The sequence below is a fragment of the Macrotis lagotis genome, chromosome 1 (genome assembly GCF_037893015.1).
Source record: "Macrotis lagotis isolate mMagLag1 chromosome 1, bilby.v1.9.chrom.fasta, whole genome shotgun sequence".
NCBI lineage: Eukaryota > Metazoa > Chordata > Mammalia > Peramelemorphia > Peramelidae > Macrotis > Macrotis lagotis.
The window spans coordinates 629,753,847-629,768,568 of NC_133658.1; the positions used below are offsets into that span (position 1 = coordinate 629,753,847).

The 14,722-nt window shown below is 33.5% G+C and overlaps 1 protein-coding gene across 4 annotated transcripts in view; it reads right to left on the minus strand.

Annotated features, from left to right (window-relative positions):
• The window catches only part of LRP1B (LDL receptor related protein 1B), a 2,479,914-nt gene that overhangs the window by 1,017,719 nt on the left and 1,447,473 nt on the right, over positions 1–14,722 (minus strand). For all 4 annotated transcript variants that reach the window (XM_074215080.1, XM_074215079.1, XM_074215078.1 and 1 more), the window contains exons 9-11: positions 13,385–13,556; positions 11,176–11,319; positions 6,669–6,905 (exon numbers count right to left, since the gene is read on the minus strand). In XM_074215080.1, coding sequence (XP_074071181.1) covers positions 6,669–6,905; positions 11,176–11,319; positions 13,385–13,556 — 553 coding nt within the window. The remainder of the gene's footprint in view (positions 1–6,668; positions 6,906–11,175; positions 11,320–13,384; positions 13,557–14,722) is intronic.

Consider the following 14,722-nt stretch of genomic DNA (forward strand, 5'->3'; position numbering starts at 1 on the left):
AGCACCTCAAAACCAGGGCTGGGGAAATGAGTAAACCATAAAAAAGGAACCTGTCCACAATTACTTTGGTCCCATGGAAGATCAAAACACACATTCAGAAGTTGACAAAGTCCAAACTTCTGCATCTAAAGCCTCCAAGAAAAATAAGAATTAGACTCAGGCTATTACAGAGATCAAAAAAGATTTTGAAAATTAAGTAAGAAAAGTAGGAGGAAAAATTGGAAAGAGAAATGAGAGAGATACAGGAAAAGCAAGAAAACAAAGTCAGCAGCTTTGTCAAGGAGATCCAAAAAATGTTGAAGAAAATAATATATTAAAAACTAGTTTAGATCAAATGGATAAAACAATTCAAAAATTTATTGAGGAGAAGAATGCTTTATAAAGCAGAATTGTGCAGATGGAAAAGGAGATAAGAAAGCTCTCTGAGGAAAATAAATCCTTCAGATGTAGTATGGAGCTAAAGGAAACCGATGACTTTGTGAGAAATCAAGACACAATAGTGCAACACCAAAAGAATGAAAAAGTAGAAGAAAATGTGAGACATCTCACTGAAAAAACAAATGATCTGAAAAAAAATATACAGAAAAGATAATTTTAAAATTATTGGGCTACCTGAAAGTCATGATTTGAAAAAGAGCCTTGACTTCATTTTTAAAATATTTTTCCAGGAAAATTGCCCTGATATCCCAGAAGCAGAGGGGAAAATAGGAATTGAGAGAATCCACTGATCTCCTCTGGGAAGAGATCAAAAAAACAATCCTTAGTAATATTATAGCCAAGTTCCAGAACTCCCAAATCAAAGAGAAAATATTATAAGCAGCCATAAGGAAACAATTCAAATATCATGGAGCTGCCGTCAGGATCAAACAGGATTTAATAGTACCTACATTAAGGGCTCATAGGACTTGGAATATAATATTCCAGAAGGCAAAAGAGCTTGGAATGCAACTGAGAATAAACTATGCAGCAAAACTGAACATATTTTTTCCAGGGAAAAAGATGGACTTTCAATGAAACAGGAATTTCAAATGTTCCTGTTAAAATGACCAGAGCTGAACAGAAAGTTTGAACTTCAAGTACAGGACTCAGGTGAAACATGGAGAGGGAGAGGACAAGAAGGGTAAATTATGAGTGATTTAATTATGATGAACTGCATGTATTCCTGCATGGGAAAATGCTATAGATAATACTCATGTGAAACTTCTCATTTAATAGAGCAGTTAGAAGGAATTTTTATGAATGAGGCACAGGAGAGAGCTGAATTTGAAGATATAATATATTGTAAAAATGAAGTCATTGGGTAAAAGGGAAATGTACTGGGAGTAAGAGAAAGGAGAGGTAGAATAGACTAAGATGTTTTATGTAAAGGAGTCAAGAAATAGCTTTGGCAATGGTATGGAAGGGGGGAAGGTGAGGGGGGGAATTAGGGAAACTTCATTCTTATTGGAAATGGCTCATATACAACATATACACTCAATAGGATATAGACATCTAGAAGAAAAAGGAGAGGAGGGTGACAGGGGAGGGGAGGTGGGATATGGGTGATAGAGAAGGTAGATCATAGGAGAGGATAGTCAGATATAAAATATATGTTTTAACTTTTTGCAAGTTGGTTGGATTGGGTGATCTGTCTGGGACCATGGGGCCAGATGGTTGCTGGGTCTGTGGGGTGGATGTGGGCTTGGGGCCTCTTGGTCTGAGGGCCAGTGCTCTGTCCACTACAACACTTGGTTGCCCCACAGCACAGTTTTGAAGAAGCACAGAGTGAAAGGAGAGAGAAAATATAATAGATAGTAGTGGGGAATAATAGATGGAGCGAATTACAATCAGCAACAGCAACTATGCAAAAATATGGAAGTAACTTCTATGATGGACTTATGATAAAGAAAGTAATTCACCCAAGACAGAGCTGATGGTATTAGAACACACACTGAAACACATTTTTTCTCTTTATTTGACTTTATTTCTCATGAGGTTTTATACTTTTGTGGGGAGAGGGGGTATTTATTATGTTCACTATTACAAGAAGAATATTTTAGTAATGTGTAAATAAATTAAAGAAAAATTTAAAAATAATTTTTTAAAATTTTAAAAGAATTTAATTTTAGAAATTTAATTTAAATTAATAAAATTTAATTACTAGAATTTAATTAAATAAAAAATTAATTTAAATTGTAAATTTAAAAAATTTAGATATTTTACAAAGAGAAAAGACAAAACTAAAAATCTATCATTCACAAGTGACTTATCTGACTTTCCCATAACTGACTCCAAATATGACTCCATATCCATCTCTTTCTATCTGTCTCTGTCTCTGTCTTTCTCTCTGCCTCTCTGTGTTTCTGTCTATCTCTGTGTGTGTCTCTCTGCCTCTCTCTATCTCTGCCTCTCTCTATCTCTAGCTCTCTGTCTCTCTGTCTCTCTCTCTCTGCCTGTCTCTGTCTTTCTGTTTCCATCTCTGTCTCCTTCTCTGTCTGTCTCCCTGTCTCTCTGCCTCTGTGCCTGTCTCTGTCTGTCTCTCTGTCTCCATTTCCATGTCTGTCTGTCTGTCTGTCTGTCTGTCTGTATCTATCTATCTATCTATCTATCTATCTATCTATCTATCTATCTATCTATCTACCTCTATCTCTATCTAACTGACCCTAATCCCAGATAGATCAAAGAATGAGTCTGTTTCTCTTTTTTCTATCTGGACTCCTTAATTTACCATGGTACATGGATGAATACAAGAAAATGCTCAAGGGATGGAGAACCTTTTTTGGTTAAGGGTCATTAGAATATTAATAACATCATTCACTGGCTACCAACTTAAAAATTAGCCTGCTATATTTGGTCAAATAATTAAATTACCCCTAAAAAATCCAAGATTTATTGATTTTCGAGTTCTGTTTGTGGCTGCCATGGCAGTACCAAACCAAATGAGTTCATGGACTTAAACTGCCTGAAGACCAGACATTCCCTGTCTCTGCTCTAAAGATTATTGGATGACAGAAGTCAGTATCATCAAATGTTAAAAGGAGGGATTACAGAATGATCTTGGCAGAATAAATCACAGCTAAATATATGTTTCCAAATAATATAAAAGTATAGCTATATTTTTCATATCATGTTTTGAATGGGTATGGGTATTTTCTCTCTTATTTATATCTAATTCCCAGTTCCATGTATATTGTTAATTTTTCTTAATCTATGATACTTAAAGATTGAAAGCAGATTCTATATAACGATCCTGATCTTAAATGTTCAAATTGTTTTTCTGGCACAAAATTTCTCTAATGTCTAAGGCAGGATTTCTTAACCTGATATCCATAAACTTGTCTATAGAACATATGAAGACTATATTTAAATATAATTGATTTTCTCTTTAACATGCATTTTACCCCAAATGATAAATGGTCAAAGGATATGAACAGACAGTTTTCAAATGAAGAAATTAAAGTTTTATATATATATATATATAATCATATGAAAAAATTCTCCAAATCATTATTGGTTATAGAAATGCAAATTAAAATAACAATGAAGTATCATCTCACGCCTATCAGATTAGCCGAGATGAGAAAAAGGGAAAATGTTCTATGTTGGGGAAGTTGTGGGAGGATTGGGACATTGATGTATTTCTGGTGGAGGTGTGAATAGATTCAACCTTTCTGGAGAATAATATGGAATTATGCTCAAAGAGTAATAAAATTGTTCATACCCTTTAACCCAGTAATTCCAATTTTAGGTCTCTATCCAGAAGAAATTAGAGAAAAAGGGAAACGTCCTACAAAATAGTTATAGAAGCTCTTTTTGTAGTGGCAAAGAATTGGAAATTGAGGGGATGTCCATCAATTGGGGAATGGCTAAACAAGTTATGGTACATGAATACAATGTAAAACTATTGTTCTACAAGAAACCATAAATGGTCCGTCTCTAGAGAAGCATGGAATGAGTCAGAGGATCCAATGCTGAGGGAAGGGAGCAGAACCAAGAGAACAATGTATACATCAGCAATAACATTGATTGTAAACAGCTCCTCTCAGCAGTCCAGAGAGCAAGGATAACTGTATTAGACTGACTATGGTCAGAGGAAGAAAAACAAAACAAAACATACGCACAAAAAAACCAACCCTTCAGAATTTGATGAATACTTTATAAAAAATATCTCCTATGTATCTCATTCCCTTTATCCTAATTCCTCATACCAAAAAATTACCAATATGTAAACATGTTTATCAAAATATGAATGTACAAAGCTAACCTGACTTTGCCACTGAGGAGAGGGGAGTGGCAAGGGAGGGTGGAAGGAAATTTTGTAACTTAAAAATTTACAAGATTATATGTATGAAAATAAATAAATAAAAGTTAAAAACATGCATTTGATTTTATGCACCAGAAAAATATTATTCTGAAAAGAGGTCCATTGTTTCACTAGATTACTAAAGAGGTCTGTGATATTTAAAAAGAATCCCTGGTCTAAGGGATCATTTGTCAAAATAGAGTATTACCTAAAGTATATGGAAGAGCCCCTAACAGAAGAATGAATAAAATGTGCTGGTTTTTCTAGTAAACAATTTAGGCTTACTAGGTTAAATTCAGGCAGTGGAAGATGATAAGATTCTTTGCATTTCTGGGCAATTTCCTAGAATCCAGGAAGAGTACCAAAGTTCCAGTCACGTTTTAGCATTAGTGACCTAGGTCTAGGGCAGATAAGATGATTTACCACAGTTAAAATGTACTGATTGGGATAGGATGCACACATCTGTTTTATGGGTGAGTGTCATTCATATAAAGAACATAGGATAATGAAGGCATTATATTTTGGGGGCATTACAATTGGAGAACCAAGAAGAGAAAATAAAGAGGAATAAGAATATGGTTCATAAAGTCAAGATATCCATGTTGACAGTTACTGTGGAAAAGGTAGTCAGGGGTCAAAGTAACAGTCATCAAGGCAAAAAGCACCTTTGCCCAAGTTTAGGTTCAATCCAAATCCTTTTGCCAGCACATAGGGTATGACTTTCACCCCTAACTCCAATGCCCTAAAGAACAAAGTAGTGTAGGTCAGAGTCCTGATACTAGACAGAAATGGAAATACTAGTTCTTAGCCATGAAATATTGACATTCATCACAGGCAAGTGTCTATTCAGATGTTTTTGTTTCTATCTTAATTGAGATTGCTGGTTTCCTTACAGGTGAGAAAAGCAATAGAAAACCTGTTCTATTTGGCAGCCAGAATCAAAAGGCATTAAGATGTCCCCTGATAAAGGGATAGTAAGAGGCTGAATGTATTTTAAATGTGAAAATCTGCCAATACTTTCACAACCTTCAAACTGCCACAACAACCCTTATCCAGACCTGCTTGACAGCCAAATCACTATTCAAATGGATCTTTGCTGCCTTATTTGGGAGGCTTTGAACCACTTATCCTACCAATAAGATACCATTGTAGTCAAAGTTGTAATAATGAACTGAAACATGAAATCAGAGTTTAGAAACGGTTAAAATTTGATTGGGGGAAAGGTGAGGTGGACTAGAATTGTAATGATTCCATCTTCAAATACTATCTTTCTATCTATCTATCTATCTATCTATCTATCTATCTATCTATATTTGCATTAAATTCAAATATTTACAAAGAGCTAGGAGGCATTTTAGAAGACATAACATCTGTCACCTTTATTTTATGATGAGGAAAAATGACACTGAAAGCTATTTGTCCAGGGAAACACATCTAGTTTAGATTTTAAACCCACTTCTTCCTGACTTGTGAATTAGGTGTCCTTCCTACACTGTATCTTACTTGCTGCATCTTGATCTCCATTTTATTACCAATTTGTAATCGTCTCTCTGAACTGATCTTGGGCAGTGGATCTCATGAAATTCTGGGTTACCCTAGCTTCTAGACTTTGAATTCTGATAACAAACCTCTCCTTTGTCTTTTACCACATCCTCAGTAAGATTTTATTATATTATCAGTAGCACTCTCTCCCCTCATCCTAATCTCTTGCTCTTCCCCAATCTCTCTGAGTCCATCATCGCTATTCTGGCTTCATTTTTCCAATGATCACATAATTTAATGATACTTTTTTTGTCCTTAGTGAATCCCTCAGTTCTTTGGAATTCAGTCTTTCCTGCCATGATACTACCCAACTCTTAGGAGCTCTATCTTATCTTTTTGCTTTCTTTTCTCTAAATTTATGCTACTTTATCTTGGGTAATCCTTCAAGGTGAAAAATCTTTGACAAATCTTTTATCAAACTGGTGTCATTTTTGCCAATATAAATGTTTTAAACATTCTTTTATTTCATCAGTTTTTTTATAATCACATAATACAATTTGTTCAACCATTCCTAAACTAATTTGCACCCCTTCAAATTCCAATTCTGAAAGGGAGCTTTTTAAAATATCCCTGAAGTTCTTCTAAATAATATATTAAAATATCTATCTTATCATAGAATGTTATTATTGTTTAATGATAGAGAAAACTGCAGATATTTTGAAATGAAGATTGGAAAGCTAGAGAAATTTAATGAGTGAGGTAAATTTAAAAAAATAAGATATTTTCAAAGTACCAAGTAGGCTTGAGTGGTAGGTGAGGTTATTTCTGACATGTTATATTTATTCCTTCAGGAAAGCCTCTGATTTTAGCTATGCTGATGAACATAATATGCCAAACCTCCTACCGTCTTTCAGGATGGTTTCACGGTCTGTCCCATCTATTTTTTGTCGACCAATTAGGAAGCTGGTGGTGTCAGCAAAGTAGATAAAATTGGCTTCAGCATGGAAATCCAGAGCACGTGGATTGACCAGATTTTCTATAGGGATCATGTATTCATCAGCTATCTTGGTATTCAAGTCCATTCCCCGAACAATTCCTGGGCGTCCTTTCCCATAAAAGAGAAACAACTCATTCTTCGGTCCTGTTGAAGAAAGATTACAGGCATAAACAACTGGTGCTGCCTAATCTTCTCTACACTGCATAATGGCACTGTTTAATTAACTGGCACAATTAGTAAGGTTTAAAAAAATTTAATACCAAAAATTAAACTCTAAAATATGCCAAATGTATCTCAATGTAAGAAGGCTGGTTAATTGCATTACTTTAATTAAAATAGAAATTACTTCTGTGAATAGGTTATATCTAGTTAATTATTCTTTTGTCTGTAAGTGTCTGTTTTGAAAACATGACAGATCTTTGGATAACATGCAGCTCTATGAAATGGACATTTATAAAAAAACATCCTGTGTATTCAATTTTACAACTCATTAGAATCTATCTAAAGCTTTCTCTGGACACTGACTATGGTACTCATTATATCTGAGATGCCGGAAATTTCAGAAAATTCAAAACAATCCATAGAAGACTTTTCATCTCCTGATTGCTGGAGCAAACAAAAGAATTCACTTGCTATCACTTCCTCATATGTGAATATAATTGAGTGTCCAAACATGATTTGTACTTTCAAGATTGAAAAATCAAAATGCCAATAAAATTCTGACTTTCTTTTTATTTCTTAATTTGAACCCAGAAAGCTATTTCTATGTACTGAAAGTTCTTAGAAGGAATATCACAAAAAGAAAGCCAAAAAATCTTAAATTGTTTTATAAGGATGATAAATTAGATGCTTTTAAACTAAACAATCAATATTTCTATGACAAGTTCAAACCTCTCTATGGTAAAAAGAGAACAAACACAAAAATTTGTCCAAGTCCTCAAGTGTTTTAGCCTGGATTAGTCCTGTATGGTATCAGAGGAAATGCCTATTGAGCTTTTAACATGTAGAAAAGGAAAACAATATCATTGTAATTTATCTGGAAATGAAGAGTACTGAGAGTTCACTCAAGAATGTTTAAAGTGGGGTGGCTAGGTTGCACAGTGGATAGAGCACTGGCCCTGGAGTCAGGAGTACCTGAGTTCAAATCTGACCTAAGACACTTACTGTGTGGCCGTGGGCAAGCCACTTAACCCCACTGCCTTGCAAAAAAATGGTTAAACTAAGATTCTTATCTAAAGATCACCTAAGTCCAAAAAAAAAACAACCCAAACTTAGGAGGGGAAAAAATCTATTTCTTTCGGGAAACAAGAGAAGGAATGAATTGTGATATCTAGTGATCAGATATCTAAGGATAATTCAATGAATTGAAAGAGAAATTAAAGAATTCATTCAGAAAGTTTACTCTGCAACTCCAAAAATAAAGTATTAAAAAATCTTAAAAGAGCAAAATAATGAAATAACCATTTTTCAGAAAATGCTCTCTTTAGCTTAATAGTGATTCTGAAGTCACTGTCATTATGGGATCTTTATAATAATGACATATCAAAAAGAGTCAATGTCTCATCCAGAGATCCTAGTCACACTCGATTAGAACATAGTTAAAAATTAGAAATTAAACAAAAATGACCTCTGAATGTTTAACATAGAGGAAGAAGTTGTATACAATCAAAACCTTATGATTTTGCATGTGGGATATTCCTTTAGTCCTCTATTCTGAGCATATTCTCTCTCATTGTAGAAAGAATTCTTACAATTGGAATCATTTTGTTCCTAATCCAGAGCATATTGGAAGCAGTAAATGCTAGGTGAACTAACAGAAGGTAGAAGCAACAACTCAACTTATTCTGATAACAATGGAAAAGCAAGCTAAATCTAAGTGCAAGTAAAAGTTATAGCAATTTGGAACCTTTGAATATAAAAGCAAATATTCTTGTCCATTTCAATAGGCCCTGATGACATCATTACAGCAGAATACAAGAAGGTCATATTCATATTGATGAGGCAGAGTAACAATGAAAAAAGCTAATTTATGTTAAGTATATTTATTTTAAGCAGGCAGAGGTGTGTGTAAACCATTTTAGAATATTTTTAATTTTTGGAGTTATTTGAAAGTCACATGGTTAAAATAAAGACAATATATTCAGGGTATCTGCTCAAATATGATAAACAATTTAATTCAACATGTATTAAGCATGTACTATGTGCAAAGTGTTTTGCTTGATTCTAGAGATATATAAAAACAAAAAAACTATTGTCTTTTATATTCTAAATAACATTGATAACTTATTAGAAGTTCAGGAACCTGGAAATTGTGGAATGAATATTTCTGGATATCATATTCTTTCATAAATAAATGTTTATTAAACTTAATTTCTTCTATTTGAAATTTTTTGTTGTGGAGTCACTTTCAGACATATCTAAAACTTTGTTGACTTCATTTTGGATTTTCTTACAGAGACACTAGAATAGTTTGCCATTTTCTTCTTCAGTTCATTTTATAGATGAGAATGCTGAAGCAAAGAGAGTTAAGTGACTTATTTAGGATCACACAAGTAGTAAGTGTCTGATGACAGAAATGAATATTCCTGACCCCAGTCCAGGTACTCTATCCTCCAAACTACCCATATGTCCTAGAATGCTCACCCCCCCCAAAATCCAACCCTTGACCTATTCATGCCAGATTCAAAGATTTCTTGGATAGAGAGCCATCAAGCCCTAATGGAACATTCTGGTAACATAGAAGGGTAAATGACTCATCTGAGATCACTGGTTAATAAATAGCAAGGCTGGAATTCTAACCCAGATAATATGATATTAATCTTTGCCCTTATACATGCACATGTAAATATGAATGAAATTACCTAGAATCTCAATTTATTTTTAGGTCCTGTTTTGAAAAGAGGCTAATTTAGGCTCTATGTAAATTTTTATAATTAGAACTATCTGTAGATAGAATGGGTTGCTTCTTCAGGAGTTAATGACTTCTTCCTTCATTGAAGGGAAATGACTATATAGATGGCTGAATAAGATTCTTTTGTGGGTATCCATTGAAGTAGGTGGGGAGTGAGGTCCCTTGCAACTATGTAATTCAGAGATTCTATGAAACGGAAGACCTTTAACTCTGTGAATTTCATGGGACTATGTTATATACCCAGATGATGAAGCTCATGTTGTTATAATGAGTCTTCACAACTAGATTATATGATTTTAAAGTATTGTGTGATTATCTTCTGTCTCTTTTTATATGTTACATAGTAGGCATTTAATAAATGATTTTTGACTGCTTAGTTTATTGATTGAATGAAAATTAGCATCAATTAACAACTCAATTCAGACCACAACTAACTGTAGTCAATGAATGTCATCATATAATGTATAATTTTACAAATGAGGAAACCAAGACCTGGGGAGGTCAAACAATTTGTCCAAAGTCAAAAATATAGTAAAGGACAGAGCTAAGCCTCAAATAAAATCTATCCGAATCTATCATTCTTTCTTTAACAATAGATATCACACAGTTCCCTAAATCAATATTTGCTGAATTGAATTTAATCATTAAACTTGAAATGATAACCCCTTAATTTCTAACTCTGGATTTCCTTCCCATTCATGAAGGATCAGCTCAAATGATATTTCTTTCATGAAGTTTTTCTCTGATCTTCCCCACTCTCCAATACATGTATAACCCACTTTATCCCACAAAACATCTGGGAGTTATTTCTCCTTTTCTTTAAACTCATACTTTATGAGTACTTTATGCTCATCTTATACATGGTTTATATTATGACTTTGATATTTTTATAAATTTCATATCTATTCTTGGTCAATTACAAACTATATGAGAATAGGCACCATATTTTACTTTAATTTTTAACTTCCCTAGTGTGTAGCATAGTGGTTGGATACAGAGTAAATGGCAGTTAATGATGATCATATGAATGAATCTTTCCAGAAAAATATTTAACCAGAGCTGCATGGTTAATCAACTCCAATGATTTATTGAAGTATCACAAATATCAACGTGAAAGGAACCTAAGAACTCATCTTGTCCAATAGTCTTACAAGGAAATTGAGACTGAGAAGTTTAAGAGAAGTGTCCAAAGTTAGACAGGACCATTATAAATAACCGGGCCATTATTTGAATTGAAGTTGTGTGACTCCAAATGCATCACCCTTTTTCAATGTACCAATGTACCATACTGTTCTCTATGCTTCTTTTTCTCTGAGGACACCACTGAACAAAGATAAATCCCATTTTGTGCTAGATAAGACAGGTGCATATTTGTAGGCAAATTTTACCTGATAAGGGCTCATGTTATTACTGTTGTGGATGATGATGATGATACTAATTAACACTCAAAATCCTATTCTGAAATGCTAGCTGCTGGCAAAGTGTTTGAGTTATACAACATACTTTTGCATGACCTGCCATCACTTCCCAAGTTGAAGCCAGTCCTGCAACGACAAGTCCGTGTTTTGTAGTTGCTGCTGAGCAGACAGATGTGCGAACATCCCCCTGGCATTCCATATGGATCTACTTCACATGCATGGCTTCTGACTAAAACAAATGAAAAACAGCATGCTTGAAAATCTCTTAAAACAAGATAATTATGTGCATCAGCATGTTGAAGACTTTACAATGAAAAAAAAGAGTGAGTCCTAGCAAAATCCTGTACATTAGAATATACTGTGAAATATTCAGATTTGTCAGAGATGGAAAACAATGTGAGAGTAAGAGGGGTAATTGAACTTTAGTCTCTTAACTTCACATTTCTAAAACAATTCTGAAAATAAGAACAAAGTTAACATTTATTTAGCACTTTAAGGCTTTCAAAGTGCTTTACATGTTATCTCATTTGATCCTAAAAGCATTCTTATGAAGCATACACTGTATTATCCCCATTTTACAAATGAAGACACTGTGCCTAGGAGAAATTCTGTCATATATTCATTATGATACAGCTAATGGATGTCTAGCAGGATTTGAATCCTAGTCTTCCTTACTCTAAGTTCTGTATATTTATCCATTGGGCCTCCTAATGTCCTCTGGAATGATTAAAATTAATGCAAGTTAAATTAATTTGCATTCATGCATAGAGTAAATCAGCTACATGGCCATTAGGAGATAATTTTTGCAATATATATTTATTGGATGTTTTTAATGGAAATGTTCTTTCAAAAAGATGAAGATGTCATTGGATTGTGACAATAGCATTGTGATGTAGGTAAATCAGAATGATAAAGGAGAGAAACTAAAAACATCTATCTTTGGAAATCTACTATAAGAGCACATCCATGGGGAAAATTTTGGAAGAGGAGGCACTAAGGATGGATTAAGTGCTTTCTTCTCTCTTGTTACCAAGTACAAAAATTGAATTCCATGTTTACTAAAGTTGACATCATTGTAACCAATAATTTGGTTTTATACCCCAGAGATATGTGCTTCTTCCCATTCTGTATTATTTCTGTAGAAAGGATCTGAGTGGTTAGGAAGTAGAGTAGAAAGTTGAAAATGTGATTCCAGCAATGAGAGAGGAAAATGGAGATGTGATAAGGAAGAAAAAGTAAGGGGAAGGGCAAAATGTTTTGAAAATGGAAAAAAATGATTAAAGAAAAAAACTAGATGGAAAGCAAAAGGTAGATAACGAATTGCAACAGGAAGGCTTAATTTGCTATTGCTATCATTTTTATTTTTATCAGCAGTTGTTTGAAAATGTAATTGATAATTGACAGTTTAAAGCCATATTTTTCTTTAAATTGTGATTGATACTTCTCATCTCTCACATTCATAGGCTTGACAGCTAACTGACCTTCAGACATATCCTTTTAGCAGTCATTGCCTTTTCCCCAAAGTAAAATCTATCTCAATCTGTCTTCTCAAGTTTGTCATATGATTTAAAGGACTCTAGCATTGAACTTTAAGTGAAAATTAGTAAGCCTTCAACTCTGCATGTGTTTGCTTGAACTTAAAGTTCCACCTTTTCAATAATTTTTACTTTGCAACATCAAAATAATCCACTAGCACCTTTGGGTAATGGTAATTGTATGTTTATTTTTCTATATTTGAATGCTAAATGATATTGCTGAATAAACATTACTAGGACAAATTAAGTATTAGTTGGCTTGTGTTTTTTATTAATGTTTAGAAACAGAAGCATGCTGTTTTCAAATTATATTAATTTCTCAAAGCTTGTTTAGCATACTGGAAATACAAAGATAGAAGAACCTTGCTGTAGCCAAATTACTCAGATACAGACCTTGCAAAAAAGCCACCTTTCCTTAGCCTTCATGACTTATAAAATGATACAAATTAGAGCCTCTTAGCACCTGTGTTTCCTGCCTACATAGATCATGATTGGAAAGTCCTTCCCAAACCTAAATCTAGCCATCACTTTAATCTTCTCCTTATAGGAAAGTTACTAGGACTTGAAAGATTTGTCATTTAGACTTATGGCAAGAATTCAACACCATTTTATCAAACAGACAAATATACTTTTGCCATCACAGCCAGAAGGATTTATGAAACAAATACTTTAGACCTCTACAAAAGTGGTAGAACTGTACCCCGGTTTATTCTACAGATATTAAGGCTAGAAAGATGATTGAGGTGGGGTGAATCTTACCTGTCGACTGCATTCTCTTTTGATAAATGCGAATTGCTCGAGCATTTTCCTTTTTAACTAATGTGTGCACATCAGTACCATTAAATCTGTTTATCCGTATGATGTTGAAATTATCGAGGTTGGTTGCGTATAAATAATTTTCAAATATAGTAATACCATAAAGATGTCTGACCTACAAAGAGGGAAAAACAGTGAATTTTGATGATGATTTTTTGCATAATTCTTACCTTTTATCAGTGGATAGTTAAAATGCTTCAGTGCATCCCTGTAATATCAAGACAAAGTGAGGAAAACTTCCAAGATGTTGAGTATATTCCCTGTAGGAAAGGAATAGCAGTAATCTATGGGAGAATTACAATCTGCACCTTTGGATAGAATTACTAAATCTGGAAGATCAAAGATGTATTAGAGAAACTTAAATTTTCCATTTGGAAAAGACTGATTTCTATTCATTTCTTCCATTTCCTAAGGAAGAGAATAATTTTAACAAAGAAATGTGGGATTTCTAAAATTTGTTCTGAAAAAGGCAACATAAGAAAGTCATCCTTTCAAGGGAAGTTGACAAATATATGAGTACTTTTCATTCATGTTTGATTAAGAAAAAATGTTATAATGAGTTGTTAGTTTCTGAAAGGAATTTGACATTAAAGGCTAATATTTTCCAAATATGAAGGGATTATTATTACAGCATTTTTGCTAATTACAATCATTTGTATTTTGTCTAGAAAAGTATACCTGAAGTTCTTAGAAATAATATTTGCTTTTTCCCCATGCCACAAAGTAATGAGAACTTAAATAAATTAAATATCACATCCACATCTAAATATATTTTGAATAGTTACAGCAATAGAGTGGAAAATAAGCCTGGAGGTAAACACATATTTGCAATAAATGGAAGGGAAAATGTCAACATTTTACCAGAAATTGTGTTATTTTTAAAGATTTTTAATAATTGAGAATTAAAATCCTTTGTTTAGAGAATAAAGTCAGAGCAGTAGTTAAGCCAACAATTCAACTTTCTCATGAAGAGCGACAGTAGGGTCTCATGTAGCCATGGAAAACAGCAAGAAGAATGTTGCTTCCCTCTCACCACCATATGATAGGTATACATATACTCTCTTATATTCCCTTTTGATGTTCACATTCATCATTAAAAAGGGATGCAGCCCAGGAGCTTTTGAGGTTGGGATTGACCTTTATATTACTAATAATTCTGATCTATGTGTAGTTATGACATTGTTTTATTATCTTAAATAGCACATATAATCAAATATCAAAAATTAAAATCAATAATATGGAAATGTGCTAAATACCATTGTACAACTCTTACCAGATTGT